Here is a 27,455-nt window from a genome sequence, read left to right as displayed (position 1 = left end):
GTCCTCCCCATAGAAGACATGGATGTTCGAGAGAATGAAGAATTTCAAAGAAATCAGGCTGAGGACTTGGTCCCGATCCCCTTAGACACTTTAGACCCGAATAAGATCACGTATATTGGAGCATCTTTGGACAAGCCCCTGAAGGGCCGACTGACTTAGTTCTTATAAGAGAATAATGATGTATTTTCTTGGACAGCAGCTGACATGCCTTGTATTGACCCTGACCTTATAACCCACAAGTTGAATGTCCACCCAACTCGAAAGGCTGTCAAACAGAATAAGAGAACTTACGCCCCTAATAGGCTGGAAACCATTAAGCAAGAAGGCAATAAGCTCCTGAAAGCTCATTTTATTGAGGTAGTGCAATTCTCCAAGTGGTAGGATAACCCTATGATGGTCATCGACTTTACTGATCTAAATGATGCATGTTATAAGGACTGATACCCCCTACCAAAGATTGACAACTTGATCGATGCTACTGTCGGGAACGAGATGTTGAGCTTCATTGATGGCTTCAGTGGTTACAATCAGATTAAAATACACAAGACGACACTCAAAAGGTATATTTCGTAACCGACTTTGTATATTTTCTATCTTGTTATGACTTTTGGACTTAAGAATGTAGGAGCCACATATCAAAGATTGGTGAATAAGATATTTGCCCATCTAATTGAAAAGACCATGGAGGTATATATTGAAGACATGTTAATCAAAATCCTAGTAAAAAACGACCATATTGATCACCTTAAAGAGGCATTAGAAGTGCTGAGGAACCATAAGATGATGTTAAACCCTGCCAAATGTGCCTTTGACGTTGGATTTGGAAATTGTTTGAATCACATGGTCTCAAAGAGAGGAATCGAGACCAACCCCGACAAGATCAAGGCCATCCTAGACATGGAGCCACCACACTCCATAAAGGACGTTCAAAAGCTAACTGGGAGGATTGCAGCTTTAGGAATGTTTATCTCCAAGTTAGGGGATAAATGCTTACATTTTTCAAAACCCTGAAGAATGTGAAGAACTTTGAGTGGATAATTGAGAGCTAAGAGGCCTTTGAGGAACTAAATAAATACATGGTTGAAGCCCCATTATTAGAAAAACCAAGTTCGAAGGACATCATTTACTTGTATCTCTCCATATACGAGCAAGTAGTGAGTGCCGTCCTGGTAAAGAAAGAGCAAAAGGTTCAAAAACCTATCTACTATGTAAGCAAGGTGCTCCATGGAGCTGGGCTGAACTACTCCATCAATGAGAAGTTTGCACTTGCTCTGATAACAGCCCCGAGGAAGTTGCGACCATACTTCCAGGCCCACAAGATCGAAGTCCTAACGGACCAACCTTTGAGGAACATACTTTACAATCCGATATCTGATGAAAGGCTCATAAGTGGGAAATTGAGTTAGGAGAATTTGAAATTAAGTATAAGCCTCGAACAACCATCAATGCTCATACATTAGAAGACTTCTTGGCCGAATGCACCGTTAATGATCAATAAGTCGGTGGTAAAAGATGGTAACCCCGGAAGGAGAAGAGAAAGAAAAAGATGAGATTTGACTCTGAAGGAGTATTGGGTTCTCCATTTTTATGGAGCTCCCAAAACAAAATCTAGTGGTGCATGCCTAGTCTTGCAAAACCCTGAAGGGTTCATGATCGAGCAAGCTTTGAAATTGGACATCCCGACTATGAACAATGAAGAAGAATATGGAGTTTTGATAGTTGGCCTAGGCTTGGCTAGAGCCGTGATGGACAATAATCTTAAAATCAGTGGAGACTTAAGGCTTGTTGTTCCGTAAGTTAATGGAGAGTTTGAGGCCAAAGATGACACAATGGCCAAGTACCCGAGAGCCGTGATGGGAAAGCTGACTCAATTTAATGAATGATACGCGGAACATGTTCCGAGAGAGGAGAACACCACAGTCGATGCCCTATCTAAGTTTTCCTCGTCAGAAATCGAGAACTACCTGAGAAGTATCTTCTTTCAAGTCCCGAGGACCCCTACCATACATGTCATAAACTTGATAGCACTAATCGGTATAGAGAGTTGTTGGATTGATCCAATCAAGACTCATTTTGAGACAAGAAAGCTTCACGACGATGCCCAAGAGGCACGCAAGCTGTCAGTGAGAGCACTGCGATATTCTTTAATCGAAGCCCTTCTGTATAAAAGATCATTCGTCATTTCATACTTGAAGTGCTTAAGACCTTTTGAAGCAGATGAGACGCTTAAGGAAGCCCATGAAGGGATTTGTGGACAACATTTGGGGGGCAGAACCCTTGCTCACATGATAACTTGATTGGAATTTTACTGAAAAAAATGTTAGCCGATGCCAAGGCTTATATTAAGAAATATAACAGATGTCAGAGGCACACTCCTATAACACGATAGCCCCAGAGAGGCTTACATCTATCAACACACCCATCCTTTTTGTGATGTGGGGAACATATATACTTGGTTCATTTTCAATAGCATCAAGACAGAGGAAGTTCATCGTGGTAGCCATAAACTACTTCATGAAGTGGGTTGAGGCTAAGACACTATCCAAGATAACCACCCAACAGATCTCCCAATTTTTATGGGAGAACGGGATATGCAGGTTTTGAATCCCACACATCCTTGTCATGGATAATGGGTTACAATTTGATAATGTAGAGTTCAAGGAGTACTGTAATGATAACAACATAGAGCTTCACTTCACCTCCGTTGTCCATCCACAGCAAACAAACAATCAGTAATCGCTAATCAGATTATCCTTGATGGACTTAAAAAGAGGGTCGAACGGTTGAGGAACATATGGGTGGATGAGTTATCGCTTATACTATGGGCATATCGTACCACTTGAAAAGTTAATATGAAGTCACCTCACTTATGTTGGCTTATGGAGCCGAGGAAGTGGTTCCCTTAGAAATCACTCATGGATTGCCAAGAGTTGAAGCTTACGAGTCTGAGACCAATGAAGAAGGTACAAGGCTTGCCCTCAATCTCATCGATGAGGTTAGGGACGAAGCTAATGCCAGTAATGCAGAACATCAACGAAGAGCCTTCATATATTATAATAGAATGGTTAAAAAAAGGTTATTTCAGCAAGGAGACTTGGTATTAAGAAAGATTGAGGCATTAGGAGTCCGAGAAAAAGGAAAGCTAGCCCCTAACTGGGAAGGACCTTACAAGGTCAAGAAGAAATTATGATGATGATCCTACAAGTTAGAGACCCTGAGCGATGACGAAGTGCCTCGCACTTCGCACGCTTCAAACCTAAAGGTTTATTATGTTTAGAACATTTAGAACATGTTCCTAGTACTTAACAAAAGATATGAAAATAAGGTCGACGAAATCATTCTATGTAAGGTTGAACCCATTTTCCGAACATATTATCTATGCAAGTTCATTTCCATGATCTTGTCTATAAATTTATTTAAGTATGAGCATCTAATGAATGCAACTCTCGAATGATTAAATGTCGAAAATAAAAGACAAGTATGGAATTGAACTAACAATGCATTAAGAAAAAAAATATCCAGGAAGATCACAATTTAAGTCCCAAAGGACAGTTAGGTTATAAAATGAGATGTTAAAAGTCCATAAAGGACCTTAAATAAATAAATTTCTGTATTAAAAGGTGTTAGGGCGTAATCACGCACTAATATTCACGCAAGTATACGCGTTCGCAAGTAATATAGAATACTTTCTAGTTCGTTCCCTCAGAGACTCAGACTAAGTTATTGTCTAATTAAACTCACTCACCAATGTATGATTACTTCTCAATGTTAAGATAACACTTAAAATTGTTGATTAAATATTAACTATAATTAACTACTTAATTAACCACTTAACTAACACTTTAATTTATCAATAATAAAACACTCATGAGATCACAACTTCATTATTAATTCCTTCTATAGCCATTGTTATTACCTTTAGCATGTGACAGTGATGACATTAATCGAATAACACGAAACTGATAAAAGCCAACTTTCATTGTACTAATACCATTCTACCAAACATCCACAATTAAGATAGAAGTTGAATAGTCATCAATTATGTTGAGTTCCTATATGTCTACAGAAATTGACAACACAACGATTTAAGCACAAGTTATTCCTTTTGATTACATAGGGCAAATAAAACTGTTAGAGTTACCCACTAATCATGCACAACGTACATGAACCTATGCTAGCATGGCAAGTTCTAAATCTCAAGATCCACCGTCGCTTCACAAGAGATTAACACCCTATCTTATATGTTCGCGACGCACATAAGACGAATACGCACAACCAATACTAGATATCATGCAATCATCACATACTAAAGTATTAAACAATTAACTAAAGAATTCCATAATAAATCCGTTGCAACCCCATGATCACGATTAGCCCATAATAAAACTTATCGCCACCATAGGTTCATATGAAATCATGATAAACAACACAAGAAAATAATAACTAAACTAATTATATTAAAACAGAGTACGTCACAAGAGTAAATAAGTCAAAGCAAGAAAACTAGCATCCAACGCTACAACGAAACAAGAATCACAAGAAAATATGTTTCCTCTTCGCTGCAGTGTGCTAAATCGGTCTTCTTCCTTATCTCCTTCGCTTCTTGCGCAAAACACAATCTAAAACATAATCTCCTTCATATTCCTCTGTGAAAACGTCTCAAATCTACTTATATAATAGTCCCATAAAACTCAGATTACATAGAAGTTAGAAGCCAAACAGAAGTAGAAGTCTAAAATAATTCAGCTTTTCCCCGACCCTGCGCGGCTGCTCAGCATTTCTGCGCGGGCGCGCAAGGCTGCTGCGCGGCCGCTCAGCATTGCTGCGCGGGCGCGCAGGACCCTACTGGAAAAAATCCAGGTTTGCTCCGTTTCTTCGCCGTAATCTGCCCGTTCTTTTCCTCTCGCAATGGTGAACACATGCCAAGGCTTATTCTTGATGATTCCTCCCCCGAAATGCAACTAATACCCTGAAATGCATAAACACTAGAAAAACGCATCAAATACACAAAATACTTGATTTCAAGACACCAATTTAAGCCATTTTAAGACGTTCTAAGTGGTATAAAATGCCACTTATCACACCCCCAAACTTAAATCGATGCTTGTCCTCAAGCGTCACAGACTCAAAACAAATAAAAATATGCATGAATGCAATCTATATGAAAATGCAACGATCCCCCTTACTACAATTAACCAACCAAATTGTCACATCTCAACGAATGCAGTTAGACAACTAAAGATCAATAAACTCATGCAAACGGACATACAGCCAGAAACGTGGTGTGTGCAAATGCTTAACAGATATGCTTCGGAACTAGACCAATTACTATGACTAGACTATCCTCAAGGCAATCCTACGATTATACAAAGAATAAAAATTCTAGGCACAAAGTGATATACAACACTACAAGAACTTTGGAGCTTACTACGGAATCGTGCTTTTTATTTACAACTCAAATGCTTATTTGACCGTGCAATGAGTGAGGTCCACAAAAGACTTATACAATGGTATCCATGTAACGAGCGTTAGGTTAGCGGATCCCAGACTCTAAAAGCCTTAGGTCACTAGGCACAAAGTCCCCTAAGAACTTAATAACTCGAATACCAAAGAGCCCACTCTTGATCAATTATGCAATTTTTTTTATTTTTTTTTTCTTTTCTTTTCTGAGCAAGTGCGTTTCGCTCCATCTTGCTCAACCCTAGACTACTCGCATAACATGCGAGCCGACTACTAGCCATTTGACGCCTAGCCACAACTAGCAACAAATTCCATTTTTACTCCATTTTTTTTTCTTTTTCATGCCTTTACCACTAAGAACCTATTATCAAATTCTAAGCATAATAAATAGATTATCCTCGAAAATAATCAGATCATAACAACAATCTAGCCCTTAAGCATTCTCTAAGACTTAGTGAAAATACAAGTGCTTCTAGCATGCATATCAACCTACACAACTTAATATCACTTTAATGCTATCACTACACTCGCATCAATATCACAATTCAGTCGATAAATCATTGCAAAAGGGATCATGGTATATGCATGAGCTATATGATATGACAAACAAATAAAGCTATATAAAAAAAAACTATATGGCAAAAATTATGCAACTATATGAACTAACTATCATGAATATGCAGCTATATGACACACACAAAATATTCCTTAACTACTACCCCCAAACTTAAAATCTTCACTGTCCCCAGTGAAGGTAGTAGAAAGGAACACAGGGTATACCTACTCGGAGTCATCATCATCATCACCCTCAGTGGGTGGAGTATCAGGCGGCGGGTATGCAGAGTCCTCACCAAAAACTGGCCACTGGATATCAGCTCCAAGGCCTCGAAAAGCAGTCTCTAACGCAAGAGTGAGCTCCTGAGCAAACCTGCTCTGCATCTCATACATGGCATCCATCCGCCGTGAAAGCCTCCTATACTGGGCATCACCCATCCCAGCACCCTCCTGAGCTCTCGAAGAACCAGCCTCACTACGCCCTGGCCTAGCCATAGTAGCACCTCGTGCTGGACGTCCTCCTGGAAGACGATAACCCAGCCCATGCTCCTCAGGCTCACCACCGGTCCACTCCTGCATCCCATTCAGAGTGCCAGAATCTATCGGAGCTGCTGGCAATTGCAACTGCTCATGAGCCGGCCAGTTCACTCCTACTGCTCGGCATAGCTTCGTAACCGTGGATGCATAAGGGATGTTCATATGCTTTGCTCCCCTCTAAAACTTCAGAATTCCTTGGTAGATAAACTCACCAAGGTCCACATAGTATTCCTCATTCACAATTCCCCACAACAACTGTGCTCTCTCAACTGTGACCTCGTGTGCATGTGAAGAAGGCAAAATATTAGCACATATAAATGCATTCCATGCACGGGCATACCTGTTCATGGCGATCGCCGGAAAGTGACGATACTCATTATTGGCTGGACTGCGGTTCCAAACTGTGCCCGGTCGACAGAGAGTCGCACAAATCAAATCCAAGTCAAAATCCTCAGCAGTCTTTTCATTCCAGTTCTCCTCCTCGGGCTTCCTCTCTCGCTGTCCAATCACACGGCGAATCACCGCAGGATGATAATCAACCGTCAGCCCACGAACTACAGAAAACCCATTCTTTTCAGCCTTCGCGTTCGCGTAGAACTCGCGAACAACACTCATCGGTACTGCTTCGGGTGACTCACAAAAAGCTATCCACCCCTTCTCTGCAATCATGGGCAACAACTCACCATCCCTCCCTGATGGTAAAAACCCCCTCTCCTTCAGAATCGGCTTCCCCAATAGCCTAGTGTACTCCTCCTCCGCAGCTCTCTCAGTTAACCGAGGCCTTGCAGCAGTACCCCTTGATGAATCAGCAGTAGGAACTGTGCTGCTGCTGTCAATAGTGCGTGCTCTCTTGGGTGCCATTAATTTGTGAATAAAAGTGTGTAAGAACTGATTTTTGATGTTTATGAGAGGGTTTAAGTGTAGGAAGTTTGTGGGAGATATGTAGGATAGATGTATGTATATATAGGGTGTGGAGTAGGTTAAATTAGATTAGGAGTGGGGTTGAGGGATAAAATCATGGGGTAATGGGAAAAGAAATCATGGGTTTATGGGCTGTGATGGGTTTTTGTGTTTTTGTTTTTTTTTTTTTTTCCTGAACTGTAAAAAATTTTCTGGAACTCGACCCCTGCGCGGCCGCTCAGCATAGCTGCGCGAGCGCGCAGAGGGTCTCTGGAAAAAAAAAAATTTCAGCCCCTGTTTTCTGATTTTTTTGTGTTTTTGGATAGGTTATTAACTTCTAAGGGTTCCTGTAACAACAATTCATGGGTTGCCTCCTACGTAGCGCTTCTTTTTCGTCATTAGCTTGACGTTCCGTACCTTTCTCAAGTAGTCAACAAAATGGCACTAACCACCTCTCGGTTTGCCATGTCCCCATAGTAGTGCTTCAACCGCTGACCGTTAACCTTGAATGCTTGGTCCGAATCATTCTCAAAAATTTCCACCGCTCCATGTGGAAACACAGTTTTGACAATAAAAGGTCCAGACCACCTTGATTTCAACTTCCCAGGAAAAAGTCAGAGCCGAGAGTTGAATAACAGAACTTGTTGCCCTGGCACAAATAACTTAGGATGTAGCTTCCTATCGTGCCACCTCTTCACCTTTTCCTTATACATTTTGTTATTCTCGTACGCTTGAAGTCGAAATTCATCAAGTTCATTAAGCTGAAGCATTCTTTTCTTACCAGCTGCATCTAAATCCAGGTTCAATTTCTTTAATGCCCAGTAGGCCTTATGCTCAAGCTCCGCCGGTAGATGACATCCCTTACCGTACACCAACTGAAACGGTGACATCCCAAGTGGAGTTTTGTATGCTGTTCTGTAAGCCCAAACAGCTTCATCGAGCTTTAAAGACCAATCCTTCCTTGACGGACAAACAACCTTCTCTAGAATGCGCTTTATCTCTCTGTTAGACACTTCCGCTTGACCATTTGTTTGCGGATGATAGGCAGTAGCTACTCGATGATTCACATTATAACGCTGCATCATAGAAGTGAACTTACGGTTGCAAAAATGCGATCCTTCATCACTTATGATTACCCGAGGCGTTCCAAACCTTGTGAAAATTTGCTTATGAAGAAAATTTAGCACTGCCTTTGCATCATTTATCGGTAAAGCTTTAACTTCGACCCATTTTGAGACATAATCGACTGCCAGCAAGATGTACTGATTATTGCAAGACGAGATGAAAGGCCCCATGAAATCGATTCCCCATACATCAAAGACCTCGACTTCAAGCATCACATTTAATGGCATCTCATCCTTCCTTGACAAATTTCCCACTCTTTGGCAACGATCACACCTTAAAACAAACTGATGAGCATCCTTGAACAAAGTAGGCCAGAAAAAACCTGCTTGCAGAATACGAGCTGCCGTCTTCTCACCTCCATAGTGTCCACCATAAACCGTGGAATGGTAGTCTCGTAATATCCCCTCCATCTCACAGAACGGGATACATCTCCTGATGATCTGGTCAGCTCCCTGTCTAAACAAATATGGTTCATCCCACATATACCACTTCACCTCATGCAGAAACTTCTTCTTTTGAGCAGATGTCAAATTAAGCGGCATTATATTGCTGACAAGATAGTTTACAATATCTGCAAACCATGGTTCTTCCTCCTGAATTGCAAACAACTGCTCATCCGGAAAAGATTCATTGATTAACGTCCTATCTTGTGAAGTAGAATCGGGATTCTCCAACCTAGAGAGATGGTCAGATACTTGATTCTCAGTACCTTTTCTATCTTTGATCTCTAACTCAAATTCTTGAAGTAAAAGCACCCAACGAATGAGTCTCGGCTTCGAATCCTTCTTAGAAACCAGATAGCGAATAGCTGCATGATCAGTGAATACTGTTACTTTCGTACCAAGCAGATAAGATCGAAATTTCTCAAAGCCAAAGACTATAGCCAAAAGCTCCTTCTCAGTAGTGGTGTAGTTCAATTGGGCCCCATTTAAAGTCTTACTCGCATAGTAGACCACATGGAAGAGATTTTTCTTGCGTTGTCCCAGAACTGCACCTACTGCATAGTCACTCACATCATACATCATCTCAAACGGTTCTGTCCAATCTGGTGCTGTAATAACTGGTGCCGTGATCAAACTCTCCTTGAGAGTCTCGAATGCTGCCAAACATTCATCATCAAATTTGAAAGGCACATCTTTCTCAAGCAAATTGCACAATGGCTTAGATATCTTTGAAAAGTCCTTGATGAATCGCCGATAAAAACCCGCATGACCGAGAAAACTACGGATTCCTTTCACAGAATTGGGTGGGGGAAGATTTTCAATGACTCCCACCTTGGCCTTGTCCACCTCCAGACCTTTGCTAGAGACCTTATGCCCAAGGATAATGCCTTCACGCACCATAAAATGACATTTCTCCCAATTAAGCACCAAATTAGTTTCCACGCATCTTTTGAGTACGGCGCACAGATTATTCAAACATTCCTCATATGAGTGTCCAAAGACGGAGAAGTCATCCATGAACACTTCGACGTTATTTCCAATCATGTCAGAGAATATAGCCATCATACATCTCTGAAAGGTGGTCGGGGCGCCACATAACCCAAACGAAACTCTACGAAAAGCAAATGTGCCAAATGGACAAGTGAAGGTAGCCTTTTCCTGATCCTCTGGTGCAATACAAATCTGATTATACCCGGAATAACCATCCAGAAGACAAAAATACTCATGTCCCGCCAATCTGTCAAGCATTTGATCAATGAATGGGAGAGGGAAGTGATCCTTCCTTGTGGCTTTGTTCAATTTTCTATAATCCATGCATACTCTCCATCCTGTAACTGTTCGAGTAGGGATGAGCTCATTCTTTTCATTTGCGACCACAGTGATACCTCCTTTTTTAGGTACACATTGCACGGGGCTCACCCACGAGCTGTCAGAAATAGGATAAATGATGCCTGCATCTAGCCATTTCAGAATTTCTTTCTTCACCACCTCCTTCATGATCGGGTTCAGTCTTCGCTGCTGTTCCACAGTTGGCTTACTACCTTCCTCTAACAGAATTTTATGCATACAATATGAAGGACTTATCCCCTTGATGTCTGCTATGGTCCATCCTATAGCCGATTTGAATTCTCTCAAAATCCTTAAGAGCTTGTCTTCCTCACTACCTGAAAGGTCAGCTGAAATAATAATAGGTAACGTAGATGAATCACCTAAAAAAGCATACCTCAAGTGTTCAGGTAATGGTTTGAGCTCCAAGGTAGGTGCTTCCTCTATTGATGGTTTGAGCTTCCCTTCAGCATTCTTAAGGTCAGAAGTACCAAGAGATTCAAATGGTATGTCGAGCTTTCGCTTCCATGGAGAAGCGTTCAGATATTGTAATTGCTCGTTGCTATCTTCATCATCGCTGTCAAAATCCCCCACTAAGGCCTTTTCCAATGTATCAGACATTAGCATGTGATCGAGTTCCGAAGTAACTGCGGAATCAATCACATCCACTTTTAAACACTCCTCATCTTCTGTAGGGAATTTCATTGCCTTGAATACGTTGAAGGTCACATCCTGATCTTGGACCCGCATAGTAAGTTCCCCTTTTTGCACATCTATCAAGGTACGGCCAGTAGCCAAGAAAGGCCTCCCCAAGATTATGGGAATCTTCTTATCTTCCTCAAAATCCAGAATAACAAAATCAGCAGGAAAGAAGAGCTTATCCACCTTGACGAGCACATCTTCAACTATGCCCCTTGGGTAAGTAATGGAACGGTCTGCCAATTGTAGCGACATGTATGTGGGTTTTGGATCAGGCAGATCCAGCTTTTTAAAGATCGACAACGGCATCAGATTAATGCTTGCTCCCAAATCACAAAGGCACTTGTCAAAAGTTAGATTGCCAATGGTGCAAGGAATGGTGAAGCTTCCTGGATCTTTCAGTTTTGGTGGTAACTTTTGTTGCAGAACCGCGCTGCATTCTTCCGTGAGAGCAACGGTTTCAAGGTCATCCAGTTTCACCTTTCTTGAAAGAATAGTCTTCATAAACTTCGCATAACTAGGCATTTGTTCCAGAGCCTCAGCGAAAGGTATATTGATGTGAAGTTTCTTGAACACCTCCAGAAACTTTCCGAACTGTCTATCCAGCTTTTGTTGCTGCAATCTCTTAGGAAAAGATGGTGGAGGATAGAGCTGTTTCTCCCCTGTATTAGCCTCAGGCAGAGTATGTTCAACAGTAGTCTTCTTTGGTTCCGCCACTTTCTCCTTTTGCTTAGATTCTTCATCTCTAACTTCAGCTTCGACTTCTTTTGCCTTTTCAGCATCAGCTACTTTTCCAGACCTTAAGGTAATAGCCTTGACTTTCTCTTTAGCTTCCTTCCTGCCTGGTACTTCCGTGTCACTGGGAAGAGTGCCAGGTTGACGATTGAGCACTGTATTGGCTAATTGACCGATTTGATTTTCCAAGGTCTTGATAGAAACCGCCTGACTCTTGCACAACAGCTTAAGTTCCTCAAAATCAGCACTAGTAGGTGCAGCTGCACTTCCCTGTTGAGGATATGATTGCCTTGTAGCATACTGCTGTGGTTGCTGGAATCCAGGTGGGTTAAACTGTTTACTTACTCCTTGCTGATATGGTGGCTGAATAGCATTCTGATTATTTCCCCAGCTGAAATTTGGATGATTTCTGTTGTTAGGATGATAGGTTGCTAGCACAGGCTGCTGTTGTCGCTGATAATTATTCACATACTGAACAGATTCGTTGACAAGAGAACACTGATCCGTAGCATGAGAACCTGCACAAAGCTCACAAACTATAGTTATTTGATTAACTCCATACGTAGCCAAAGAATCAACCTTCATTGATAGCGCTTGGAGCTGGGCTGCAATAGCGGTGGCTGCATTAACTTCCAGAATACCTGCTACCTTGCCTGACGTTATCCTCTGAGTTGGGTTTTGATGCTCATTTGCAGCCATCGTCTCGATAAGATTATACGCCTCAGTATAGCTTTTAGCCCATAAGGCTCCTCCAGCTGCTGCATCGAGCATGGGCCGAGATTGGGCCCCCAAACCATTATAAAAACCAGTGATTACCATCCAATCCGGCATTCCATGATGTGGACATTTTCTCAACATTTCCTTGTAGCGTTCCCAAGCCTCGCACATAGATTCTGTAGGTTGCTGCGCAAACTGAGTAAGAGCACTCCTCATAGCAGCAGTCTTTGCCATTGGATAAAACTTCACCAGAAACTTTTGCGCAAGATCTTGCCACGTAGTGATGGACCCAGCTGGTTCATAATGTAACCAGTCTTTAGCTTTATCCCTCAATGAGAATGGGAAAAGCCTCAACTTGATAGCCTCATCAGTCACGCCATTATACTTAAAAGTGCTGCAGATCTCGACAAAATTCCTTATGTGCATGTTGGGGTCTTCAGTTGCCGCTCCTCCAAAAGAAACAGAATTCTGCACCATCTGAATAGTGCCCGGCTTGATTTCAAAGGTGTTAGCTTGAATAGCCGGATGAAGGATGCTTGACTGAATGTCATCAATTTTAGGCCGAGAAAAATCCATAAGAGCTGGATCAGCTTGAACAATACGATCTCCCATGTTTACTGGTTCTTTCTGCTCAGTTCCTGAATCCGAATCCTCAAAATCTAACTTCTCTGGAGTATCAAGAACTTCGTCTTTCTCCTCAGCTGTATCTAAGGTCCTCTTGCGAGCACGAGAACGAGTTTGCATAAACGCTTGCTAAAGTACCTGAAACACAACCGAAAAGAGTAATTAACTACTACGTCCTAATCACTGAGTCCTAATGACCAATGATAGTAAGTATATAAACTAAACAAATACGCCGAGTCCCCGGCAGCAGCGCCAAAAACTTGTTAGAGCGTAATCACGCACTAATATTCACGCAAGTATACGCGTTCGCAAGTAATATAGAATACTTTCTAGTTCGTTACCTCAGAGACTCAGACTAAGTTATTGTCTAATTAAACTCACTCACCAATGTATGATTACTTCTCAATGTTAAGATAATACTTAAAATTGTTGATTAAATATTAACTATAATTAACTACTTAATTAACCACTTAACTAACACTTCAATTTATCAATAATAAAACACTCATGAGATCACAACTTCATTATTAATTCCTTCTATAGCCATTGTTATTACCTTTAGCATGTGACAGTGATGACATTAATCGAATAACACGAAACTGATAAAAGGCAACTTTCATTGTACTAATACCATTCTACCAAACATCCACAATTAAGATAGAAGTTGAATAGTCATCAATTATGTTGAGTTCCTATATATCTACAGAAATTGACAACACAACGATTTAAGCACAAGTTATTCCTTTTGATTACATAGGGCAAATAAAACTGTTAGAGTTACCCACTAATCATGCACAACGTACATGAACCTATGCTAGCATGGCAAGTTCTAAATCTCAAGATCCACCGTCGCTTCACAAGAGATTAACACCCTATCTTATATGTTCGCGACGCACATAAGACGAATACGCACAACCAATACTAGATATCATGCAATCATCACATTATAAAGTATTAAACAATTAACTAAAGAATTCCATAATAAATCCGTTGCAACCCCATGATCACGATTAGCCCATAATAAAACTTATCGCCACCATGGGTTCATATGAAATCATGATAAACAACACAAGAAAATAATAACTAAACTAATTATATTAAAACAGAGTACGTCACAAGAGTAAATAAGTCAAAGCAAGAAAACTAGCATCCAACGCTACAACGAAACAAGAATCACAAGAAAATATGCTTCCTCTTCGCTGCAGTGTGCTAAATCGGTCTTCTTCCTTATCTCCTTCGCTTCTTGTGCAAAACACAATCTAAAACATAATCTCCTTCATATTCCTCTGTGAAAACGTCTCAAATCTACTTATATAATAGTCCCATAAAACTCATATTACATAGAAGTTGGAAGCCAAACAGAAGTAGAAGTCTAAAATAATTCAGCTTTTTCCCCGACCCTGCGCGGCCGCTCAGCATTTCTGCGCGGGCGCGCAAGGCTGCTGCGCGGCCGCTCAGCATTGCTGCGCGGGCGCGCAGGACCCTACTGGAAAAAATCCAGGTTTGCTCCGTTTCTTCGCCGTAATCTGCCCGTTCTTTTCCTCTCGCAATGGTGAACACATGCCAAGGCTTATTCTTGATGATTCCTCCTCCGAAATGCAACTAATACCCTGAAATACATAAACACTAGAAAAACGCATCAAATACACAAAATACTTGATTTCACGACACCAATTTAAGCCATTTTAAGACGTTCTAAGTGGTATAAAATGCCACTTATCAAAAGGCCACAAACGACGTCTATAGCCATGCAAAGCCACCATGACCACTCGTCCGAGGAATCCTTCCCTTCTCATTACCTCCCTTCTGAATAGCCTCACGCTCCTCATCTTCATGCTCTTCATCTTCATCCTCCTCATCTTCATCTGAGATAGATGCGGAAGAAGAGCCACTGCTCCCTTACATCAGTTGTAGGATCTTTTCATAAAGAGGTCTCTTGGAGCTGGGGCTTGCTGAAGGAGCTTTTCCCTTGAAATCGGGTCCCCTACGGCTCAAGATAGACCTAGAGTGCTGACGAGCGACCTCTGGTACGGATCCGGATGTTTGGCCAACTTGAGGAGCTTCGAGAGCTCTCAAAGGACAACCAAAGAGGCTCGGATCAACTACATCTGAATAAATGTCGTGAACATCTTTGACACCTCTATTTCACCCAATTAACAAGTTGATAGGACGTGTCAGGTCATCATGAGAGTCCATTAGCTGGAGAAACTTCTCAGATTCATAGTACTGGTCTATAAGTTTCCTTAATTCCATATTCTTCCTCTTGACCATTTTGGCATGCTTCTTCTGATAAAGAGAAGTTCTTTCCTCTACCTTATGAGCCTTGGACTCCCAGTCCTTGGATGTCACCTCCAGCTTCTCCATTGAATTTTGTAAGGCCGTATAATCACTCTTCATGTTGATACTTTGAGTGGAAGAGACAACAAAGTAGGCATTAGCTTAGCAAGAAAGAAAATAAAAAGAGATGTTAATATAACTAACTCCACAAATTATAGTGGCTGACCAAGGTGACCCGTGGAAGGAAGCCCCAGTCAACCTTAAGGGGCCGATCTCCTAAAATAGAGGAAGGGGACCTTGGCCGATCTCCCAAAAAATAGCTTTAGGATGGCCAAAATGTTCTCGAACAAAGTACCTGGTACAAGGCATAAGCCCCAAGCATCTGCGCTTCAAAAAATATTTCACACGTGGAGACATGGAGGATCAAAAGGAGTAATACAACACTTAGACCAATCCAAGGCAAGAGCTGGATTTCCAAACACTGACTCTTGGGTGGAGATACCCCATGATGACTTAAAGGGGGTACTGGAGCTTCCGTCTGAGCCCTTAGCCCTTTAATTCCCAGAACCTGAAGGTCAAATGAACGTGGGGGCCTTGAGAATGCAATTCGCTTGCCCCACAACTTTCCTTGCCATCCTCCCGGTGACCATACCGCCCTTGTCATTCTGTGCATCCAAAGCTTCCACAACTGAAACAAAATAAAAAAAAGAATTGGTGTATGAACAAACTTGACCAAGTTTTGGATAAAATGAAAATAAATACCCTCTTTAGAGATGATGCTAATGCCAGCCTCCACAAGTTTCATTTATGTGATGAATCTCCTGTAGGAAGTTTATCCGTTATCCTCTATAAGGAGGTCACGAGCATAAAGCTCTGAAATACTGAGTTCTAAGATGTAGTGAGCACTGTCAATAGGACAACTGAAGTCACATATAAAGTATTCTCCCCAGTCACCTTCTTCCTACTCCAAGATCACGAATTTATGGTTCTATTGGTGAATTGAGACTAGAAGAGAGTGAATGTTCAGAATATGTTGAACTCGAGGCCTATGCTGGATTTAAACCAAGCCAGGTTTGGTAGAAGAGGAGTTTTTCAACATGAATAAGCTTTTGAATATTGTAACACTCAATGGGATGCCAAGGCCGTGGCACTCACGATAAATACAATGATGAAGGCCAAAACATTGATATAGAGCTGACAGGGGTGAACCTTCAGCTCGGCAAGTAGTCGATGAATGAAAGGGTGTAAAGGGAACCTCAACCCAGTCTCCAATTCCGCCTTGTATACATACAACCTAGTAAGACTCTAAATACAAGTCCTCTCATTAGCCTTAGCTTTACAAACTCTGATCCACTCGGGGAAGTGGTAGCTCGACCTGATCTTGTCAACATCCTCTCGAATAGGCATCACGACTAACAATACTAGGGTACTCATCAGCTAACTCATCTATTATACTCTTCAAGCTGTTCGAATAATGGTTACGAGAGAAGGGAGATATTAGAGCTATACTTTTCATCGACCGCATCGTCGCATGCTTGTTCATTGCCTCTTGAGCAGAGAGGGAAGACCTGTTGAAGTGGTTCTTAGAAATCTTGAAAGAATAAGAACTTGAGAGATAAAGAGCTCCTGAAGCAAAGAAAATTTGGGAGAAGTTGAGAAATGAAAGTGTGAATGAATACGAGCACCTCTCATCTTCTTTTATAAACAAAGGGGTACCTACTATAGTAGGTCACAACACTGGTTAATTCACGGTTACAAGTAGCACTTAAAAAAGACCGAAAAAATGGTAAAAAACTGTCAAACACAAAGAGGAAAAGACAGAATAATCGAGTAAAACAATACAAGGGATCGAATATCGTATCAGTCCTCAAAGAAAAGCTTAAGAAAAGCTAAAGCCACGAGATTAGTCTTAATCTAAGACTAATTACGTTGATCATAGCGATTAATGAAAAGATTATAAAAAGAGCAAATTTTAACTCTTAAACTACCGTTTATGACCGACTATAGCCACGATTGAATATAAGGAAGGTTGAAGTTTGAGGACTTCCACGAAACTGTGCCAATAAAGACCAGGGACCTGATGATGGGAAGCTCTCGAACTACTAAGTAGAGCGGACCTCCCTTTTTTAAAGCATTGGAGACGGCTAAGACGCCCCCAGAAGGACATCCGGAGATGTCAGAAACCAACATGGATGTCCCCAAATAACAATTCTAAGAAAATTATGAACTGAAGTCAAATGATGCTCCCAAAGAAGACTAGAACCTTCACATAATGGGGTTTCGTCAATAACAAAACCTCCGTAGAAAGGAGGTTCGTCAAGACCAGGACAGAGTGTCCTGGACGACCCGGGCCTCCATGACGGAGTCTCCCGCCCGACCAAGACACCTCCCGGCTGACCTCCCCGTTTGGAAGGGTCAAAGCCGACCAGGAGTCCCTTAACATGGAAGCTCAAGGTGACCTGAAACTCGAGACGGAGTCTCCTGGCCGACCTAGACCAGGAGGAGCCGACCTCTGAATTTTGGGAGTCTAGGCTGTCTAGATTCCCTTGGAGAGAAACCTCCCAGCCAATTAAAATGTTCTCCACACAAAAATAATTGTCGAGGAATCCCACGACAAGACAGCCCTGGGCGACCAGGCCTCAGGGACAAGGTCTCCTGGCTGACCAAGACTAGGTCCGGTCGACCTCCCCACATGGAGGGGTTTTGGCCGACCATAAGTCCCTAGGGTGAACGTCTTGATCGATTCAAAACGTTCTGGGATGATTTTTTTGTGAAATTTTGGCTAACTTTCGGGTTAAATATTAAAATTTTCAGATTTTAACCTATGCCCGATTAGTGGAATTTAGCCCCGATTAAGGGTCGTTAGTGTATATTGCATGTAATTAGCCTATATTAAGGTTAATTAGGGACTTAAGTGATATAATTAGCCTCGATTAGGATCGTTTAATATATTACGCTCATAATTAACCTAGATTAGGTTAATTAATGACTTGAGGGTATTAATTACCCTGATTAAGATAGTTAAACGTGCCGATTAGCCTTGATTAAGGCTAGTTAACATACTTTAGCTTAAAATTAGGTTGTATTAAGCATAATTAGCCGCTTGTACATGAGAATTAACCCTGCTTAGGACCAATTGGCCCTGAAGTGACCCACCCATCCCATTCCCGATACCGCATCCCTCTGTCCCCCTAGATTGTATACATCGGGGGACGATGACATGACACGCATTTTAATGTTCCTTTAAAGTAAAGTTCCGTAAATAATTTCTAATTGTTTTCTTCTGAATAAAATTTGATGTTTGAATTTAAAAAAAAAATTAAAAAAATTATGAAGATATACTTTATATTCACGTGTCGAGTATCAAAAAAAGAATTACGGGGTCGTTTGGTTCGGCTCATTCTGGTATCAGGTATGGGTTTCGTTCATTCCAAACCCATACCTGGTGTTTAATTTACTGTTTTTAAAATCTGATACCCATACCTTATACCCATACCTTATACCCATCTGGAATCAGATTTGATATCTTAGTGGGGAGGTGGGTTTGAGAAAGGGGCATGAGGTATCAAATTAAATTTCATTATTTTATTTTTATTTATAAAGTTAAATACAATCTTAAAATATATATCTTAAATATCATGTTGTTTATTATTAAATAAGTTGTATTTATTTTTATTTAATACAAATTAGTAGTATTTTATTTTATTTGTTTTAAAGTTATAAATTAACACTGAAATTTTAATTTTTTAATCACTTATATTTTTTTCCTAAATTGTATAACTAACTTAAATTCGACATATGTAATATATAAAAGTTTGATTCAACCAATAAATCAATAATATTTAAATCAAACAGATTTCATTCAAGTACCTAATCAAATACATTATATCAGGAATGATTCCTCAATCCCATACCAGACTAACCCGATTCCTTATTCCAAACCCATACAGTGTACCTAACCAAACGACCACTATATATTGGTTAGTTACAAATACGGGCGTTGATGGCTGGGCCCGATCCGGATAGCGTCGGGCTTTTGACTTCTGGACGGAGGGTTTCTGATTCATATGTACTCCGTAAATACAAAGGATGTTGGAGTAAAAAAGGTACGATTATCTAATTAGGAAAAAATGTTAAAAATAACATTTTTTTGGTGCAAAATGCTGAAAATACCCATTTTGGCAGTTTTGTGCTGAAAATATCCGTTTGAATACCTATTGACCATTTGGGTATCATATTTTGTATTAAAAATGGGTATCCAGCTTTTTTTCTTTTTTTTTGTGATACGCATTTGCCAAATACGTATTTCAATGATAATACCCAAATCCGAAATGCGTATCTTTAATAATTTTTTTACATACTCAATTTTTAAATACGTATTACACTTACCCAATTTTTCAAAATACGTAAATAAAACAGTATTTTCCACGTATTTTTTTAAAATCCGTATTTTGAACAAATTGAACCCAAAAATAGATATTTTTAACCATTGTCCTCTCTAATTAGCGAGTTTGCTAATTTTTTTTTGGGGTCACTTTATTGTAGCCCTCTTCATAAATGCTGCTGGCACCCTACTGTCCCCATCCCTCTCAACTTTGATTTCATCTTCTTCTTCCCTCTCCATCACTCTCAATTCATTTCTTAATACTATTTGATCCCCCTCTGTCAGAACCCTAAAAAATGGCATCTTTTTAATTTCTTGAAAAATGGTTTTTCTTCTGAGTTCTTGAAAATGGTAATTTCTGAGTTGTTTGAAAAATTGTATCTTTTTGGTTTCTTGAAAAAATGGTAGTGTGTATGTTTTTGAGTTGTTGAGAAATGGCTGCTTTGGTTGGTGGAGTTATTTTGAAGCTTCTTCAGCATATGAATACAGATTTGAAAGTAGGTGGTGAGTACAGATCATCTCTACTGCAAGTTATCAGCATTGTTCCTGCATTATCTGGCTCTCAACTTTTCGAAAACAATGGCTTTTATCTTAAGGTATCAGACTCTTCTCATGCTACTTATGTTTCTTTACCTCATCAGGATTTTGATCTTATTCTTAGTGACAAGATTCAATTGGGTCAATTTATTCATGTCGAAAAGTTTGAAGCATCCTCTCCTGTTCCCATTATTCGTGGCGTTAGGCCTGTTCCGGGACGCCATCCTTGTGTTGGGACTCCTGAGGAAATAATTGCCACTCATTCATTAGGCTTTCTTGATAATAATGCTATTGTTTCTAAATGTATTGATAAAGCTAAATCACCTCGTAAAGAATCCATTATTGATGATGTTGGTGTGATTAATAATAATAGCAAAGCTAGTATTATTAAGGAGGAACAAGTGGTTAAGGAAAAACCGTCTTTGGTAAGATCTAAGTCTCAATTGTCAAAGATCGTTGTGAGTTCAGTTGAGAAGAAGGATGGATGGCTTAAAAAGTCATCAGATTCACGATCAATCCCTTCGTCTCCATCTAGTTGTTATTCGTTACCAAATTCTTTTGAGAAGTTTCATAATGGGATTAAGCAGCAGGGAAAGATCAAGGGGTTGGAGAGGGCAATGGGTAGATTGGCATCGGGAGGAAAGGCGAGTTCAGTTTCCAATGCAAGTCCAACGACAAAGAATTCTGGGGTAGGCCACACAATGAAGAAGTTTATTGAGGGAATTGAGTTAGGGCCTAAAGGATTGAGAAGGAGTTGGGAAGGAAATCTTGATATGAAAGGCAGAGAAAGTCCTAGATTGAGTGTTAGTAAGCATGACGTGAAGCCAGAAACACGGAGTCCTTCTGTGAGTATTCATCTTGATCTTTTATATATATGTATTTATTATTTATGCATGTTTGGCTTTACCATAAATAGGTTTTGCTAAACGTAATTATCATTACATTTTATTGAAATGTTAACATATATAGAACTGATATACTGCTATCATTTCACGTTTGCCTTTAGCTATTTTTTTGCCAGGAGCTATCATTTAATTAGCTGTAAGTTTTCATTCATCTGACTGCAAACTTGCCTTTTTTATTTTTACTTGGTTGCTTTAAAATATTGTGGTGATTCCTTTGCTTTTTCTGGCAAATTATTAATGGACCTGTCATTATGACGGTAACTCGTCTGGTAGGTGCCAAGAAGATCGACAAGTGAAAGGTTGCCATCTAAAGAGGAGAGCAAGGTACTGAAGTCTTCAAAGTCAGCCAAAGAGGAAGATAAGGTCCAGATGTCTACAAAGAGAGTTACGCCAAATGGAGAATTCTGTAGTCCTGACAAGTTGGTAAAGCAGAAAACATCTGCCAAGAGTAAGTCACCAGGTGACACTGCAAATCATGGATTACCAGGAAATTTGGTGAAAATTTCTTTTAGCAATAAAAAGTTGACAGATGGAAGTGCTTCGTGGAGGTCACTTCCATCCTCCCTTGCAAAGCTTGGAAAGGTAGGATTAGTAAGAGTTTAATTTGACACTTTATGGCTTCCTGCAAGTTGATTAACTAATTTCTGTTAAATGACAACTCTAGGTAAATATTTTGCTGTTACCTGTAATGCAACGGAAATTCTTAATCATTTTTAGTGTCATTATAATTACTGAAATTTAGTGTATATTAAAGTTGTTAAGTGATGCTGTAAATCTGTTATTGATAGCTGTAAACCTTTAATTGAACATGCACAAATTTTTAACTTGGTGTCGCATTTGATAATATCTCAGTTATACTACATAATTTCTAACACAATCAATTTTTTAATGTACCTATACACGCCTGTGAATGCTATATTTTTTTTTATATGTACATCCCCAGACAAAGCCTTAATGAACATTTATATAAGGTTAGTGGAACACATCTTAACCTTTGTAGTGTACCTCTGACGTAGTATCCATGTTCTAGGTAAAATTGTTCTGTTGCAGTACTGGCATTTGATTTTGTGGTTTTTTTAGGAAATAATAATCAGTTGACTATCCTGGGTGTCTAAGAAAGTCTGTTACGTCCTTTTCCCAAATTTCATCATTTTCTTTGTGCTGATTCATCAAAATTCATGCAAGTTTTAGCAATTTATATATATGCTTTCCCATGTTTCACACAGTGAACTAAAATTACAAGAATATCTTGACGTCTCAGGAAGTTCTTAGGCACAGAGATATTGCACAACAAGCTGCCATTGAGGCAATGCAAGAAGCATCAGCTGCAGAGAGTGTACTCCGTTGTTTAAGGTATTTGTCATTAAATCATCTTTGTTTACTTTTTATGAATTTTGTAATTGTGTTACTGTGGTCACTTACAAGTAAATTTTGTCTTAAAAGTTTTTATCACTTAGAATATTTTTATTAGTAATGTATAACTTAAAATAGAAAGTAACAAAATAAAAACAAAGCACTTACCTTTATAGAGAATAATATTCATTTTCATGAAGTCAAATTGCAAAATAAAAGAAGTAAACTAGGTACATAATTTGTACTTACTATTCAACATTCGACATATAATTCATTTTTATTCAATACACAAACCATTTAATAGTAAACTTTCTACCTTGCTTTAGTAAAAAGTTGTTTATAATTTAGCAAAAAAAAAAAAAAAAAAAAAAAAAAAAAAAAAAAGTTGTTTATTAGACAAAAGAAGCAGGCCCACAGTTTGGTAAAGACACAGGTTAATGCGTGTATATATAAGAGTAATAAGATTAGAAAGACGCAATTAGGTAATCAGTACTACATAGAGGAAGATGATATATACACATCTTGGTTGTTTAAGAAGGTAGTTCTTGACAGTGAAGGATATGCTTGCTGAATACTACTCATGGAAATTCCTAATAATTAATTTTTACTATTTATTAGCACGAAGAAACTGTAATTTCTTCATTACCTTCCCTTCTTTCTTGTGATTTAAGTAATGTTGGGATCTGAACAAAATATCTATTTCTGTTTTATTTTACGGTAAGTTGGTTATATTGAGTTGGGTTTTGGCACGAGTTGTTAAATGACTTCTAAATTTCTTCGATCTGTAGTCAGTAATACAAATATGGATTATAAACTTAATAGAACGCGGTAGTGAAATTTTGATGGATTAAAATTTTAAATGCATATATGTTGATAATTTGTTAAAACTTAAAAGTATTATTTTGTCTTGAGGTATTAAATCAGATTTACGATTCAGGTCTGCAGAGATTTACTAATAAGATAACAAGAGTGTTATGGCTTAAACTTAAGACCGGCAGATATTTCTATAAAAGAAGGTAACAAGAGTGCTAGGGCTTAAGAAATTTGCAGTAAGACCGCAGCCAAGAAATCTAGAGTTAATTCTAACAAAATAGCAAAGAGTTGCCTCAGCTGATCATTTAGTCATCTTTACCTCCACAACTTCACCAAATGTCCTGAAAAAATTGGGATTGTGAGCATTGCAGAGAGAAGCTTCTTTCAAACCACTCAGTCATTTCTATGTTTTACATATAGTACGTAGAGAGTTCCATACCATTTCACAATCCAAGGCCGTAAAAGCCATTTTTCTTGAAAAAAGAATTTGAGAAATACGGCTATAACACGACAAACTGTTTATTGTAGTCCTCATATATTAGGCCAAATTTTGTATGTGATTTGCAAAGTAGTTCTTAGTATGAATAAACTATTAACTCGTGCCATACTTACTAAATAAAAACTTTTGATGCTTACCATGAAAATATTTTTGTAACAATTTAAAATTTGGGATGTGCCCAACATTTATAAGACCTTGCACATATTTGGTAATACCATATTGTTAGAATATAGATCTGGTTGGGCCTTCCTCTAACACCTTAAGGTTTTAGATGAGCTGGTTACTCAACATGGTATGGTATTAGAGCTCAGGCAGCGGGAGGACTCAGTTCGACTCCCACTCCCTGCCACCCCCAATATTCTCACAATTTATTATGGACACGAAAGGCAAATTTATGCCCCAAAGATGGGCGCCTGTGATCCACTTTTCGACCCAAAAAGGGGCTCTTTTTATTAAAACCTCATAGTTATCTAATGAAAATCTAAATACTTACTATTACTTGTCGGGAAACCGGAAAGAGATGATATATATATATATATATATATATCATATCCTGTGCAGAGAGTTTAACATGTATATTTAGTATAGGGTCTAGGTATGTAGTATTTATTATAATGTTCACTTTGATATTTATATTAAGCCCAAATGTTCACAAATCTTGATCCATATGGTTATAATCTTTAGGAGTAGCCTATATTAGCTTAGGAAATGATTGATTGTTATGATTGAGATTTCTTACTTCATATAGGTTGCGATCCAAACAATATTATCCTTCTGCAGTCGGAAACCTAAATCCGTGTGAAATTTAAATCCTTGTGCGGGGGTGGCTTTTTTCTTTCTTATTATTTGGTTATTTCCTATATGCGCCCTTAACACTAAAGCCTTGTGTATGCCCCTCACCTTTTGCTTAATGGCATCTCATACCCATCACCTTTATCGAAGTCGAAATACCTATACTTCACAATCTCACATCTAAACCCTCACTAAATGATCTTTATAATTTTTTATTTATATTCTAGGTATAAAATGGTATTAAAAATTTGTTTCAATGCATATTAGAAAAATAAAAAAACTCTAATCTAAATATTGAATTTTATGATTATAACTTAAGGGAGTTAATCAATGGCTAAAACATCATTGAAATGTCGTCCAACTTCAAGATGTGTCATTGAACTCAAGATATCTACTGTCAACGAGTTTTTTGAAACTTTTAAATTGTTTATAGTCAACTAGTTAAATTATTACAAAAATTTGTTTTGAAGTTGCACCTGTCTTCTGTATGGCATATCTGAGGTAGGATTCATAAAAAAAATCAGAGATAAATCTATGACTGACTTCAGCCTCCTGCATTCGAAAGAAGTTTGGGTGCAACTTGGTGTTAATTGCCTCTTAATGCTAAAAAGATATTTTGAGTTTTGACAAAGTCTCTGCCTTTTCCTTTTCATATTTTTCCAATTTTTTTCTGTATATTACTTATTTGTAAAAAAATTATTGTTTTGTCTATTCCGTAATCATTTTCCTGTTTATCTTGGCAGTACATATTCTGAGCTAACTTCATCGGCAAAAGAGGATAATCCGCAACCTGCTGTGGAGCAATTCTTGACTTTACACTCTTCCTTGAACAGCGTCAATCAGATTGTTGGGTCCTTGTCTAAAACTATAGTAGTTGGTTCATCTCCTGAACCGGAGGAAAACCCATCAGAAGAAGCAATAAAGATCACGTCTGAAAGACGCAAACAAGCAGCTTCATGGGTCCATGCTGCTGTAGGCACCAATTTATCATCCTTCTCAGTATTTAGCAAACAAGCCACATCAACTGCAGCTGCATGTACAACATTTCCAAGCCCAAAACCTTCCCCTGAATATCAACCTATATTACTGCTTGAGAACTCAAGTAAGAGTGGTTCGACAAAATCCCAAGGCAAGTCCCGACAAGCAGTGAGCTCTAAGATTAATAATGGTCAGAAAGTGAAGACACCACCTCCACCTTTGCCTGTGGTAGAATGGAGCAGAGGGAAGGGTCTAGATGAGGCTGTAGATCTGGCTGAAATGCTGCGAGTTGAATCACAGGATTGGTTTTTAGGATTCGTCGAAAGGTTCTTGGATGCAGAAATAGATGTTTTGAATTTATCAGATAACGCTCAAATATCTGGCATGTTGACTCAGCTTAAGAGTGTAAATGATTGGTTGGACGGAATCGGATCAAGTAAGGATGAAACGGAGATGCCAAATATCTCTCCGGAGACAATTGACAGGATAAGAAAGAAGATCTATGACTACCTTCTTACACACGTGGAATCTGCTGCTGCTGCACTGGGTGGTGGCTCCCAATCATCACCGACAACGGAAATAAAAGCAAAAAAATGAAAAATTTCTTGGACAGAGTAACAACTCGAGGGCATTAAGCTGCTAACTGTCTGAAAGGTGCTCTCAATATTTCATTTGTGTACATAATATCCTACAGAGTTCATTGAGGTATATATTATTGTTCATGCGTCCAATTATCTGATGTAAATTTAATGATTCTTTTTCCAGTTTCGGGTTTGCCCAAGAAATTTTTTAAACTTTACTAGACATAGTGAAATTAGAGGCTGGAGATTAGAGAATAGGAGAGTGATCCTCTCCTTGCAGTTGAGTTAAACTTTCATCTAAAAAGTAATCCAAGCATTATGGACTTATACTTTTCATTCTGGTCCAGTTCTTCTCTTAATTGGACTTGGCTTTTTGAGGAATACTGTGTGGATACAATATATACCAATGCTCTTCTCAAGGGAAGATACTTTATTCAGAATTTTATTTATCAACTTGGAGCATTACTGGAGACACTGTGTCTAATGCATTTCTCTTTTATTTATATGCACTTTGAATGTCCGGAATTGTGAACCCTAAATTAGATACAAGTGATGTCACTGTGTGATGTATGCTAGTTCTAAGTGACATGACCAACTTTAACACCCAACTTGCCAAGTAAAAGATGATGTTGAAAACTAGTCAAAGGTTTTGTGCAGATGTTAGCAAATTGGTCCTTTGAAGGTGTGTAAGATAAAGAAATGAGTCTAGAAGCTAAGTTTGTGCGTATAAAATGACACTCTAGTTCGATGTGTTTGGCATGTTCGTGATAAACCGGATTCTTGACTATGTAAATTGCAGCGTGGTTATGACAATTGGAGTTATGTCACGTACCTAAGTTCATGTAACAACTGAGAAAGTCAGGTGAGTTTAGAGGCTGGTCTGCGTAAAAATTGATATTTTGCTTCGGCAGAAGATAAAAAAATAGCGTGATGTTTCTTTGATTTTCATGAAATAAGACTCCCTCCAAGCAAAATAATAAAACCACTGACAAATTTTATGGAGTTCGGACAAGTTGTCATCATAATAAGCTTTCAATGTGAAACAAGTATCCATAGTAAACAACAATCCTTGACCTGGATCATTTATGAGATACCTAAGAACTTGAATAACAGAATACCAATGAGGTTGCCTTGGAGCTGACATAAATTGGCTGAGATGTGTGATCACTGGTGTAATATCCATACAATCGAACTCCTTGAGCAAATTCATTATAA

General features: G+C 39.1%; 1 protein-coding gene and 1 non-coding gene across 3 annotated transcripts; both read left to right on the top strand.

Annotated features, from left to right (window-relative positions):
- Positions 1-12,609: 12,609 nt before the first annotated feature.
- LOC141683987 (small nucleolar RNA R71) lies at positions 12,610-12,716 on the top strand. The gene has a single exon (XR_012560522.1). It is a non-coding gene; the product is annotated as a small nucleolar RNA R71 (small nucleolar RNA).
- A 7,223-nt stretch (positions 12,717-19,939) lies between these two features.
- On the top strand, positions 19,940-26,710 carry LOC141659158 (uncharacterized). 2 transcript variants are annotated; one of them, XR_012549637.1, is made up of 5 exons: positions 19,940-21,164; positions 21,498-21,806; positions 22,486-22,577; positions 25,425-26,313; positions 26,425-26,710. XR_012549637.1 is itself a non-coding variant. In XM_074465913.1 (4 exons), the coding sequence occupies exons 1-4, from the start codon at positions 20,217-20,219 to the stop codon at positions 26,254-26,256; spliced, it is 2,181 nt and encodes a 726-aa protein (XP_074322014.1). In that variant the 5' UTR covers positions 19,941-20,216; the 3' UTR covers positions 26,257-26,710. The 2 variants fall into 2 exon arrangements, 1 of the variants encoding a protein (XP_074322014.1); XM_074465913.1 differs by having other exon boundaries at positions 19,941-21,164; positions 25,425-26,710.
- Positions 26,711-27,455: the final 745 nt, after the last annotated feature.

Source organism: Apium graveolens, chromosome 1 (genome assembly GCF_009905375.1).
Source record: "Apium graveolens cultivar Ventura chromosome 1, ASM990537v1, whole genome shotgun sequence".
NCBI lineage: Eukaryota > Viridiplantae > Streptophyta > Magnoliopsida > Apiales > Apiaceae > Apium > Apium graveolens.
This window is presented reverse-complemented; position numbering and strand designations above follow the sequence as displayed.